The 13,138-nt window shown below is 43.1% G+C and overlaps 2 protein-coding genes across 3 annotated transcripts in view; one reads left to right on the forward strand and one right to left on the reverse strand.

Moving 5' to 3' along the window:
* CDH23 (cadherin related 23) overlaps positions 1-13,138 on the reverse strand; it is a 408,502-nt gene that overhangs the window by 39,823 nt on the left and 355,541 nt on the right. Inside the window, exons 32-33 of the mRNA XM_090058715.1 lie at positions 1,469-1,690; positions 1,248-1,367 (exon numbers count right to left, since the gene is read on the reverse strand). Coding sequence (XP_089914841.1) covers positions 1,248-1,367; positions 1,469-1,690 — 342 coding nt within the window. The remainder of the gene's footprint in view (positions 1-1,247; positions 1,368-1,468; positions 1,691-13,138) is intronic.
* The window catches only part of VSIR (V-set immunoregulatory receptor), a 40,682-nt gene continuing 34,963 nt past the window's right edge, over positions 7,420-13,138 (forward strand). For both annotated transcript variants that reach the window (XM_090058183.1, XM_090058184.1), the window contains exon 1: positions 7,420-7,589. In XM_090058183.1, the coding sequence (XP_089914309.1) occupies positions 7,529-7,589 (61 nt within the window). In that variant the 5' untranslated portion in view covers positions 7,420-7,528. The remainder of the gene's footprint in view (positions 7,590-13,138) is intronic.

The raw sequence follows: 13,138 nt of genomic DNA on the forward strand, positions 1-13,138 counted from the left end.
ACTCCTGTCACTGGCTCAGCTGGCTATCAGGCCAAGAGAATGCAGCATCAGCTTCTTCCTGACCATTTACATGTTACAAGCTGACAGCTTCAGGCACATGCAAAAAGAGCACGTCTCAATGATCTATACATTTTTACAGCACATACAAATAAGAGGCTTTAAAAACTGACTGCATGAGTTAGTATAGAAAAAAGGAAGGTCAATGGGGAATTCTAAGCATCACAGGTAGAGAGTAACAAAAACTGCAAGCATCTAATCTGACCACATTACATTGCTTTGGAAGGCCAATTTTCTTCAAGTAATCATAGAAATCATAGAGAAGTAGGGCTGGAAGGAACCTCCAGGGGCCATCTAGTCCAATCCCCTGGCAAGGCAGGATCATCCCTATACAAATCATCCTATACAAATCCATAATCTAACCTCTTAGTAAAACTACTGCCAGGCCTGACACAATAATATAGTTTGCATGCTGCTGCTTTTATCAGTTGCTTTATTTTTTCTGAATACATTATAAACTCAAGAATTTAGTTTCTAATGTTGCGCAAACCTTAAAGCATCTGGAGATTGAACACACTCTTATCCAAAATATAGTTAAAGGTAATGGGAGCTATAAGATACGGGATATTTTTGTTGTTTGTCTGAATGTGTGTAACTCTTGCAACATGGCTACACTGCTCTACTGTGCCAGGAAGTGCTGCCAGGAAAACACACCTCACTTGTTCATTCCCACTCTGAGTCCACCAAACAGCTGCAGGTAGCTGCTGCTTGGTGCAGATCCAGTGCTGTTCTAGCCACAGCTCCATTACTTTTTATCAATGTTTGGTGGGTGTGGCACTGAACTGAGTGGGGTGGGCACCTTCCCTTCAGAGCAGAGAGTGGCTGGAAGCAGTGTAGGCATGCCTTGAGAGTGGTGCCCAATAGTGTCTACATTTTTTTGGCATGTGTTGCATAAAGACTGGGGGCAAATTCTACTGGTAGAGAGCACCTACCACAGTGAAGCCACCAGAAGATATATATACTCCCTTGTCTCCTGCAAGAACCACATGGTGTCCAAAATGACTTCTATGACACATAGAACTACTTGCATGCTACAGTATGGAGATATGAAACTCTTCTCATAAAGGGGAACTTCTGGAGTGAACAGAAGTTCCAATACTGCAAGCATAATCCTTTCCAACTTCTCAAAACCTCTGCTTCTTAACTGGCTTTTGTAGTTGTGGATTGTGGCCCGCACAGCAGTCCCATACCGTTGTGGTGGATGTGAGACGGCGTGATGGGATTGGGCACTGGTCCATGGCAGTGACAATCAGGGTGTAGCGCCCGTGGCTGATCTCGTAGTCCAGCTCCTTCACAGTATGGATCTGCCCCTGAAATGAGACAGGAGTGCAGAGAGTTCAGCAGGAGGGAAACTAACCAAAGAAACCAGAGAAACAGGATGAAAGTGTCAAGCTAGAGCATCACAACTGACCGTAGTACTGTCTATATGAAAGGTGTCCAAGATATTTCCCTCTGTGATGGCATATGTAACTGTGCCGTTGGGCCCCTCATCACGATCTAGTGCCTGGACAGTGATAAGCGTGGCATTGAGAGTGTCTGGCCCCTCATCCAAAGTGACTTCATAGTGCTGTCGCTGGAACACAGGGGCATTATCATTCTCATCTACGATGGTGACATACACAGTGGTAGTGGCCTGTAGGAATTAAACTCACATGGTAAATATCATGTTACAAAGAAAACCTCAATAAAAAATTAACAAACTTTCTACAAAATCCAGGAGCTTTCCCTTTTGGGTTCTGGCTGCAGAAAATCACAATCTGGCTGGAACGCATTGGATCTGCTGGTGCAAAGACCACACAATGGCAATTTCTGTCTAGAGACAGAAGTGGTACAAGTGAGTGTTTACAGTAAAAAATAACGCTTTGCCTGTTTCTGGCACTTCCCTCTAGAGGAATTCAAATCACCATATACATGCCAATGAATTAGATCTCACGTTAGGTAACCACCCGTATCCCTATTTAACAGGCCGAAAATGCGGCCCAGAGAGGTTCAATGACTTGCCCATTGTTAATGCCAACTTGCCTATACTGCACTTCTTTTTTTCCTTCAGTCACTTTTACCATTGTTGGTAGCAACATAGGGAGCACATCTACACATTCGTTAATGCGCAGTGGCTACTGAGAGGTTTATGGTTGTAGCCATGTTGTTCTACGGATGTGTTTTTACCCAAATGCTTGCAAAGAACAGTTTTCCCAACTATTTAGTTGGTCTAATAAAAGATATCACATTTACCAAAAGAACCTTGTCTGCCAGTGATTATTGCACATTTAATTTAGTACTTGTATACTATAATCAAGTACTCAATGAAGGTGCAGTAACCTGACTTACTGCACAGTAGTGCTAGCAAATACATTTTAAGTGATGCTACTACTCAGTAGCCAGATAATATTCTGCAGTAGCATATTAGCACTGTTTGTGCTGTGATGTGCTACTGTGCAGTGTTACTAGGCTACTGCATTGTTAGTGTTCTGGGTAGATGTACCCAGGGAGTACTATTCTTGACAGGGTAGTAACTTCACCACTTCCAGTGTTTAACCCTGATTAGAGTAGCCCTATAAGACACTTTGGCTGAAAAGCGGGCCATGGATAACACTAGAATTGCTACTGTTGTTCCTACTGATAGCAACATTAGGAAAGGACAAAAGGCTAACACAGTAAGCCAGGGGAATGGAATGACAGGCTCTCAAGTTTCCTGATCTGACCACTAAAGCACAATCAACCTGCTCTTTAACACAGACTTCTTGGTACTGTTATCCTGAAAAAGAAAGACACGTGAATGCTCAGAAATGGTTAGTGTACAGCCCTTTGTGCTCACCTGGCCACTAGAAGTTCTTCCAGACACATCATCATGAAGGAGGAGCTGAGTCCCCCTCGTACCAGTAGATGAGAACTGCAGGTCATATGAATTATCAGGAAAGAACTATAAATCCATCAAATGACCTTGCCTGTTTTAATAAGAGTAACCTGAAACCTTTGGCTATCAGGGACTGGGACATGGGTAACCTGGACAAATGGCTACAGCAGGATTGAAGGCCATGGGTCAGTACTCTGGAGAACAAGCCAAGGTCAGGAACTGCCGATCTACAGTGGGGTCAGGAATCTAAAACAAAGTATAAGGATGAGGCCAGATAATGGACAAGACAAGAGATGGAGTCGGAACAGGAAGAATCTGGAAAAAAGTCTTAGTATTAGCAGGGTTTCTCAAGGTCTGAGTATATGTTTACCAGTCGTTTGACTCAACCCTTTTATGGATGACTCTGAGGAAGAGGCCACATAATAGTAGGTTTTTATGCAGGGCAGGGCATGGCTGAGCTTTCTTTCATTATGTTAAAGGCAAATGTACTAACATTTTGGCTGCTTGGCTCTTGTTCCTCACACTGGTAAATGACCCACCCACACAGGGATAAATTTCTATTCAATCATTGTCTGGGTGATAGACAAGAACATTTCCTAACCGGGGTATCTAATGGGTTGCTCAGTTTCATGCCCCACATAACCTAACTCTTGCCTACACATCCCATTGGTATCTCCCTCTCCTTACCTTGCACTGTACCAGGGATAGTGAAATTGTTTCAGTTTGAAGTCACTTAGCACAGAAGATGCCCTAGCATAAGAAAAAAGTGTGGGACAATGACATTAACACCTGTGGTATACAAGTGACAGAGGAAGGACTTAGAGCAAATAAAAATGGGGTACTTAAGGTATTTTCTTACCTGATTTTACTGCAGAAAGCATGTGACTTAGTGCTTTCTCCCTATATTTGTCCTATATTTCTCCCTAATTAAATGCTACTTGATCCTCATCAAGGAAGTAACTTTCAATAGATGTATACAAAAAGTTGCCAACAGAACTCCAAGTCATTTAATGATTTGCTGGTTTTCTACTATATTATGAACTCAAAACTCAGGACAGATTAGGAAGAGTTACATTACGCTCAGAAACCAACTCTACGTTTCACTGTCAGGGAATTCAAGATGATTAGTTTATTTCAGAGTTTTTTTCAAATTCTGACATGAAACCATGTGACCCTCCACAATTCCATTTTGCTTTAAAATTCTGGGTTGGTTTGTTGTGAAACAGCAGCATCCAATCCAAGCCTGCCCCTCGCCTGGGAGCCTTGTGAAGCTTTGTCTACATTGCAGAAATGGAATTGTGTCAAAAATGAGCCAGGGAGAAAAGAGCAGTCATTCTGAGAAAGCTCACTTCATCTTATTCCAAATACTTAAATAGGAACAAGGTAAGAGGTGCAACAACAAAGAAGTAAATATGGGCCATGAGTGCTTTGGAAAGGAGGGAGGCATTCCAACCAAAGCCCTGTAGAGTAAGGTGGGAGCAGAATCATAATCACACAGAATACAAAAATTCTAATAAATAAAAAGATTTATAGAGCTCAGCCCATTCGAAGACAAGTTTGCTCTGCACATATGAGGCTCTTAAAAAGGATTCCTCATGGCCTATCTGAACAACAAAGAAACAAACACACATTCCAAGCATCCCAGGCATCCCAGGAGACAAATGGCCAGGCATTGCTGGGAACATGGTGCTTTCTGATCAGAGGGCTTACTTCCCACTGGGCCATGTGACACAGAATTTTGAGTGGCGGGAGAAGTGACACAGCCTGCTATGCACTAGCAAACGGTTTTCAGGGATGGAGAGAAAAGAAACTTGCATGCTTCCCTCCAGCATGTCCAACAGTGGTTCTCAACCTTTTTTTTTTAAACTCAAACCCTCCCTTCCCCCATAACTTTTCTGAATTTAGCAGCACCCCATTTCAAGACTCCTTTCACACTTTTTTTGACTCAGTAATGCCAACTCTCATGAAAAAATCATGAGATTCCTGATTTCCAAGTCAAATTAACTCTAACTCATGATCTCCTGATAGATCAAATGTCTGGATTTTTTCTTTTGCTACGTGTAGAGAGCGCAAAGCTGGTAAGTCTGTGGAGGGGAAGGGGCAAAGGGAGAGGGAAGAGGCAGGGGAGGGCAGATTGAGGCCCCCATGGTGAGGGAGGGAGTAGGGTAAGGGCTGGAGTGAATGGGGCCCCAGGGCTGGGGTGAGTCATGCAACAGAGCTGTGGGCAGCTGTCTAGTTGTCCTTCTGTCTGTGTGCGTGCGTCTGTGTCTACCCCTCACTCCCAAGCCACAGCCCTGCCCCCCACCCCCAGCCCTACTGCTGCCCCTCACTCCTGGTCCACAAGACCCTTCATCCTGCCAGCCCCTTCCCCAGGCTTCAACCCCCCCCACACATCCACAGTCCCCCACACCTTCACAAATATCAACCCCCCCCAACACACATTTAAAAAATAGCATCTTATGATTTACATTCCAAATCTCTTGGTTTTTAAGAGTTTCTCTCATGATTTTTGACATGGTGTGGTTGGCAATACTGTTGACTACAGAAAAATACTAGAGCATTACTTCTGTTGTAAAGAACTCAAAAGGTCACAACAGGTCAGGATGTTTTTGACACTATGGATTCTTATTTTAAATCTTTGGGTTTACCTTAAATAATGTGCAGGTGTTTGCACAGCTAACAGTGCTAATTTTGCATTGCACCCTTGAAAGGATCTCACAACATCCTGAGGTGCCATGGTACCTCAGTTGAGAGTCACTGACCTGCAGGAGGAACAATCCAAACTCCAGTTAGCTGGAATAAATGGGATATAATGAATGTGGCTGGAAAAATCAAAGAATTTTCACTGTGGTTAATACACATAGCAGGATGAGTCTGTTGTGAAGAGTAACAGCTGGGCTCTGGAGGAAGAGGAGATTGGAGAAGTGTTTTGGTGAACTCGGTTGCTTTTCTTGTTGCGTATGTTTTCTCATTCCTGTTTTCAGCCTCAGACTCTGTACCAATGACCAGAGACTCATTCTCAACAGGGTACAATGCTCCTCTCCAAGCCAAAAAAAACCCCAAAAATCAAAGGAGAGGATTCAGAATATTTCCACCATAGGCATTTAGACACAGAATCATTCCAGATGCAGTTATGAAGCTGCCTGCTCTAAGTGATGGGTTCTCATCTACCGTTCACCAGTCCGCTGTGCAGTGCATTCAACGCTTTCACACTAAGTAACTGAGCAGAACCTCTGTAGTTTTGAGACTTCTGTCCTGACCATCACTAGGGTCTTTGGAGAAAGTGCCACATCATGTCTTCAGGTTTTCTGGTTGTAGCCATGTTGGTCTAAGGACATAGTTGGAAAAAAGTGATTTGCTTGTGCCTGACAGCTTGCGAAGAATTTTTTTCCAACTACTCAGTTGATCTAATGAAAGATATCACATCTACCCAAAAGAGCTTGCCTGTGTACATCATGTATTATAATGCAATGACATGATATTGTATTTTGCAGTGCTACAATTATGCTTTGGCAAATGGGTTTCTGTGCCCAGCATTTTTCTTCCAGAGCCTTCATACAGTTTCAGAGCTGTGCACTCCTGATCCACATTTCTGATTCCTCTCTTATTTTTTCCCTACCATCTTCATTGTCATTTGAGCTGAGATGCACCTTCCCAAATTGTGCTCCTGAGTTCCAGGTACAATGGTGGAACCTCGAGTTTGATCCTGGCGGAGCTACCAGACTGATGGCTAACTTAGGAACGAACCGCTCACTCAACCCAGATAAAAATTGAGGTGGAAAAATACTCAGGGCAATGTAGGGTTGCCAACTCTGAATCTATTCCAAAAGGTTTCATCACATGATGTAATGCCATTAATTATGGTACATAGACTTGAGGTCAGGAAGGCAAATGCACGTGGCTATTACATTTTAAAAACCCATGGGACTACTGTATAAATTCGACTCAACATTTAATATTTCTTTTAATGAATGCCCTATCATTTATCTCCTGGGTGACTCTCAGCACTCTCCTGGAGATTTCTATCAAATTCTTGGAGACTTCAGGGCGATCCTAGAAGGGTGGCAACCCTGGTGCAATGTAGCCTGAAAAGAGCATCTGAGATGTGCTTTCTTGTGGGGCAAGGTTATGGTTCTCAAATCATCTACACTGCTACTTCCAAAGGCAATAAACCCACCTCCTGCTACCCCTGATAGACCTATGCTGAAACCAGCAGCACACGGAAGCAAGACTTCATATCACGTTTTTAGCTGTGGGTGGGTGTGCGCACATGCTGGTTACTCTCATCTGGGTGCCTCTCTCTCTATGAACCAGGCAGTTCTACCCAGCCACAGTCAGCTGCTGATGAATGGAAACAATAAGAAGTCCTTATAAACCTGTGGGATCAACTTGCATTGAGCAGGACAGCTCTTTGCTTTTTGTTACCACCGGGGGGTGCTATGTCTTTTCTCTTTTGCTGGCAAATTAGTGTTCATGATCTCAGTGAAATTTCCTGTGTGCATACAACTCTCGCTGTCTCACTGTGTGCAAGAGGCACCAGAGGAGAGCAAAATACGGAGGACAGGTTTGCTCTGCTTCCAGAGTTTGAAGAGGGGTTTCTTCCCCCCAAGGAGCAGAATGGACAGTGTGTGGAAGGACTGGGTGCTTCTCACAGTCCTCTGCTTGTGTTTCTACCAAGGTAAGTTCAGCCTTGTTTACCCCTTACAGAAAGGGAAGCCTCTGTCCCTACCCACCTAATGGATCCCCCTTTCTGTCTCCCACCAGGAAACTCCAGTGTATTTGTGAGCTATTTACTTTCTCACCTTTCTGCCTGTATTATGATTTCAGGGTTTCTTGCAAAACTCACTCAGGAAGGGAGCTTTCTCCTCTGGATGGTTTAAATGATGCTGTTTATGAGAGTGAGGGGGCAGAGAAGCTGCTATATTTTTAAACTCTGCTTTCCTGGAATTATTTCCTTCTCTCTTCCTTCACTTTGAACTAATCCCCGTGGCAGGCTGAAGGCAAGCTGAAAACAAAACAGCCCCTCTAATCCCATCAAGGGATAGTGCAAATGCACTGAGATAGAGGGCTAGATTGTTTCTTTTGATGCTGAACCACAGCCCTTTTGAGGGGCAAGCACAGCACATTTGCCCTGACTTCTAGGAGAATGGAGCCTTTGATTCTAAACAGAGCTGCAGATAGAGAGCAGTTTGTCTGAGTTCAGAGAAGATGGTCCTTGCAGGCTATAGAGATGCTCCACTTTGTTGGCATTACTGTGTAGTGTGCACTGATGTGTATTCACGCGAGGAAGGGACAGTTGCCTGTTTCTCTGGGTGTAGCAAATGATTTTGCATCACTGTATTAACTTGCATGTTCCTGATTTTTAGCAAGGACTAGTGTTCAGAAGGGATCCGCATGCCTCTGAAGGTGTTCCTATACTTGTAATATTATAAGCTTTTTTTACATAAGTTGGATACCAGCCACAGCTGCCAATCCTTAGCTGGTGTTGTGGAGCAATCAGCTGGCCTGGCATCAGGGTTGCTATTTGCTGCATGGTGTCTTGCAGGCTTTTCAGAACATTGAGAAAAGTTTTATAACTGGGGCTTTGCACGATCTGCAGGTAGAAGTCTCTTAGCGCAAATTAAAGCCATAACTTGTCAGCGGATGAACATCTTGAAAATGAAAGAGATGTATCAAACTGGCAAAATGCTCATAGAGGTCATTTAGGAATTTGCTGTAGAATTTCTGAGGTCCCGCTCAGCCTCTGGATTCTGTGACCTACTTGACGCATCTACATGTTCATTAATGCACCTCACATACTGCGCATTTAGTTTAGTACTCGGTTAATAAAGGACTAAGTAAATGCACAGTACCTAGAGTTACTGTGCAGTAGCATCAGCACAGTTATTTAGTGAGGCTTACCAGCGGCGATGCGTAAGGGGTGCACGGGGGTGCGCGTGCACCCCCTGACTGGCCATGCTCCCCGCTTAGGTGATGGGCGTGGGGGCAGGCAGGAGCCCCCCCGTGAGCGCTGGCCAGGTAGCGAGTGTGTCACAGCCACTTTTGGGAGCAGCCCGTCTGCCCACCAGGCGGTAAGTTTTGCCGCAGGGGGATCCGCCCCCGTTTGACAAGATTGGCTGCAGTATGCATCTGGTATTCATGACCCCTAGTTCAACCTCTCTCCTCACAGGAGCTCCATGTATCTCCATATTTCCCCTCCCTGCATAGGTCAGGGTCTCTGTGTGTGCTTCATTATCCCCCTGGCCAAGGGATGTCACCCACATTCCCTTTCTCCCACACCACTGACTACTTTGCTCAGCCTGAAATGCCAGAATCTAAAAATCTCTGGGTGCTGCCTGGGAAATTGTGCAGCACACCTCAGTAAGCAAAAGATCAAGTCACATATCTCTATTGCCTTGTCTGTAGCACGCATCTGATCCAGCTGGCATGGCTAATAGCTATGAAGTCTTATTGTGGTGGCATGGACTTTACTGAAAGTTAGTCACCTAGGTCCCTCAGTATCCTGAGCAGGCTTATACAGCTTTTGCTGAAGTCTGTGCTACTGCACCTTCACTGCTGCGGTTAACTAAACTAGTCAGATTAAAGTTTAAACTCATCGTGCTGCAGTCATACCTCCTGCATGCAGTGGAGATGCATCTAGAGTTATGCTACATATAAGCTTCAAGCTATGCCACCAAGGCCAGCTTAGAAGGGACCAGTGATATCTTTTATTAGACCAACTAGATGTTTGGAAAAAAACCAAACATTCTTTATTTGCAAGCTTTCGGGCTGAGGGGATGCATTTGTAGGTGAATTGCTGAGCCATGCTGACCCCCCACAGCAGGAGGATGGCAGACCAAAAGCTACCTTTCTCTAGGGCAGAGGGGCTTCAGTGTTTGATTTCTGATTACAGTTGGGAAACATTTTTCAGTCAAAACTTTTTCCATCTAAACATGCAGTTTTAGGTGAAGCAAAAATGTTTCATGACATCATATCAATCTTGTTGAATGGTTTCAGTAAAAGAAAAAACTAAAAAAAGTTTTTAAAAAAATCTAAACCATTTTGTTTCAATTTGTCCATCTACAATAACATTTGGTTTCAACAATTATTTCAGTGTTACTGTTAAAAAATTAAAAATGCTTGACAATTATTTCACCAAGAACAAAACATTTTGCTTGACTTGAAACAAAACATTTTTCCATTTTCCAGAACTGTAATGGAAGTATCAAGTCAGATTTTCTTGGGCAGCTCTCTCTGATATGAGAAAAGGAGGGTGAATACTCAAACCAGAGAATTTTGCAAGTAGGATTGACTTGTTACACCCTAATTCAGGGCCTGGAGTGACTGGCTGTAATTACTGGTGATCACACAGACACTGTTGTTTATGTAGGCTGGCTGGCAGGGGATGCCACAGGAGGAGCAAAGTCTCTAGCCTTGAAGCTTCAGTGATTTGACAGGACATCACTATTAATTCTAAATGCTCCTGTAGTCCTGTTAAAACCTTTAAACTTTTCTGCCTCTGCTCTTCATTGGTTTTCTTATAGCAGTTTCATATCGATTGCCACTTCTCACTGACAAGTATGTGCGCGTGTAGAAATCAGGCTTATCCAATGCTCTGGTTTTCCAGTTGTCACAAGTATCAATTCTTCCCCACTGAGCCCTGGTGCATTCCCTGACATTTTGGCACCAGTTATGAATGATAACTTTTAAAGACCATTCCATCCACAAGCAGAGAAACACCTTTGTGTGTGAGTTTTATGTCATACTTTGCCTGACCACTAATGTTTTGATTTTAACAATTCCTGCAAACCACCTCACATATTTTCAATCCTGTCCTAGCTTTATCACATCATGCATAGCAGTATATAACGTAGGAGACTGTATGTGAATATTAAATCCAAAATTACTTGGGAACTTAAGAATTCAATCTTTGGCTTTTAGTTGTATCTTTATGCACCTATATACCTAATTTATTTGCACGTGGTTACTTTTTCATCCCCATAGGTAGCAAAAACTACAGCTCAGTACAAATTAATAAGGCCTTGTGATTTCAACTACTATTACTTGCCTAGGCTACCCCTTCTGTGACCCACATTTTGGGGCATGGGATTTTAGAACATTGCTAACTTGTGATGGGTTCATGTATTTTGGAGGGTTCTGGGATTTCCAGCAAATGATAAAAGCTCTGCCTGATGTGCTTCCAAGTTATGTCAAGCCTCCTCCAATACAATATTAGTAGCACCTTGCTGTGAGATCTGCTCTAGAAGTACTCTGAATTAAATGGCATGAGTAGAGCAGGAAAAATGCAGGAACAGACCTAAGTGTCTTAGTCACTCTGTGTAGCATAAGCAAACAGGCATGAGTGAACCAGGGCCCAGACAGAGAGGGGGACTGAAAGTGGTAATTTTTTCCCATTGTTCAATTATTATTATCATTATCTCTGGCGAAGTGGGGACTGACACTAAATGTTTGCCTGGGGCCACTAGGAGTTTAGGTACAGTACTGCTGTGTAGTATGTAGGGAAAGTAGAGACAATACCCAGAAATTTCAGGGGTCCAGAAAGCAGAGAGAGTGAAGGATTTCATGACAGTGAAGCTCCAATTCAAATACATTTCATTATAGATCAGATTAAAAGCCCTTCAAAATCAGTGGCCTTTTTTCCCCAGTATTCTCAGTGGGCTTTAGATAAGGCTGTGAATAAAGGTTTTACTTTATTTGGTTATTGTGGGTCCTGGAACTGAATATGAGGTCTCCTTTAAAGTAAGTCTGATCATTCAAGTTTTCTTTTATTTATTTGTTAGTGGTACTGCTCAAGATACGCTCAATGCTCTTCAGAAAGATGAGGAGAGGTGAGGGGAAGGGAATAACAAGAAGGCTTCTGCCTCTTGGAGTCAGGAAGATTCATTCTATAGATGGTAAGGTTTTCTTCATGAAACCTCAAAACAGACGTAATTCACCATTTCTAAAGGTTTCGTCACATGCTAAATTACCAGGTCACATTTCCACTTAGGTCACAAACCTTTCAGGAAGCCCACGTTTGTGAGAGAGAGTGGCATTTTGGATGGAAACAGTGAGAGAGTTAGTGGTTTCAGTGTACTCTCTGCAGATTTTTGCTTTGAACTTTTTCTTGGAACCTAAAACAAAGCGAAACCCTAGCGATAAGGCCACTGGAAACAGATGCCATGGAAAGTTCTGCACTAAGGTGAAGAAGGCATCTTTTCAAGATTTGGGCTAGTGTGAGTGTGATGTTTTAAATGTGATTGTAAGCTTTGTGTTCAGAGTTCCTTCTGAAAGCAGACTGAGGCAGTACTTACTGATTCTGTACAAACAGATTGAAACACTAGCTTTAAAGTCTCCATGCATACCCAGAAAATGACTGGTGGTTGACAACATTGGTCAAAAATGGTTCTTCCTTAGCTCTTCCAGATAGTTCAAAAAGCATTAGTGTAGAAGGGATCAAGCCCAGCCTCACCGTCTCACTTCTTGTAAAGCTTTGGTCACAGTAACAATTGAGAGCTGATCTGTTTTCAATGCTGCATAAGAGGGGAAGCTGGGAAGCACATGTCAATTCAGCATACTCTCCCAACATAAGCACATTTTAACAGAAGTAGGAACTGCAACTTGTTCATATCAGTAGGCTGAGAATGCTATAGCTTAATGATTATCAGTTCAGATAGCCTTACAAAATTTTCATGAAAATATACTGTTTTGCTACTATAGCTACTAAATCAGGAGTTAAAGACAGGCGGGGGGGGAACACAGCATTTCCCCTCCTCTGCTAACAGCGGATGGAGGATTAGCCTTTCCCTAACTAGACTAATCAGAGCTCTCACAACTTCATCTTATCTTTGGCTGGTAGGCTAAGAGATCCCTTCTCTTCATGTTAAAATCAACTCCAACCACTGGTCACAGCAAAGAGGTTCTTAAAAGGACCATAAATAGTATATTTTTCCCCTGGTGAAGAGAGTGAGCAGAATGTTACCAGACTGAAGGAAGGAAAGGAATAAAGAACGAGAGCAACTGAATGGGACCAAGATTTAGGTGATCTGTAGGAGGGTCTGGAAGCTTTTAGCGAGACAGAAGGAGGAGCACTCCACTAGATGCACAAAGCTCTAGATACACTATAGTTCATTTGAAGATGCTTACTTACAATACAAAGTTCTTTACATGGACACTTGCTTTTCCCCACACTTTGGTTGTTGTGTAAAATAAATCTTGCCGATTTAGACCTCAGTTGGGAAACAAAAT

The sequence above is a fragment of the Crocodylus siamensis genome, chromosome 7 (assembly GCF_052110815.1).
Source record: "Crocodylus siamensis isolate JL-2025a chromosome 7, ASM5211081v1, whole genome shotgun sequence".
NCBI classification, from domain to species: Eukaryota; Metazoa; Chordata; order Crocodylia; family Crocodylidae; genus Crocodylus; species Crocodylus siamensis.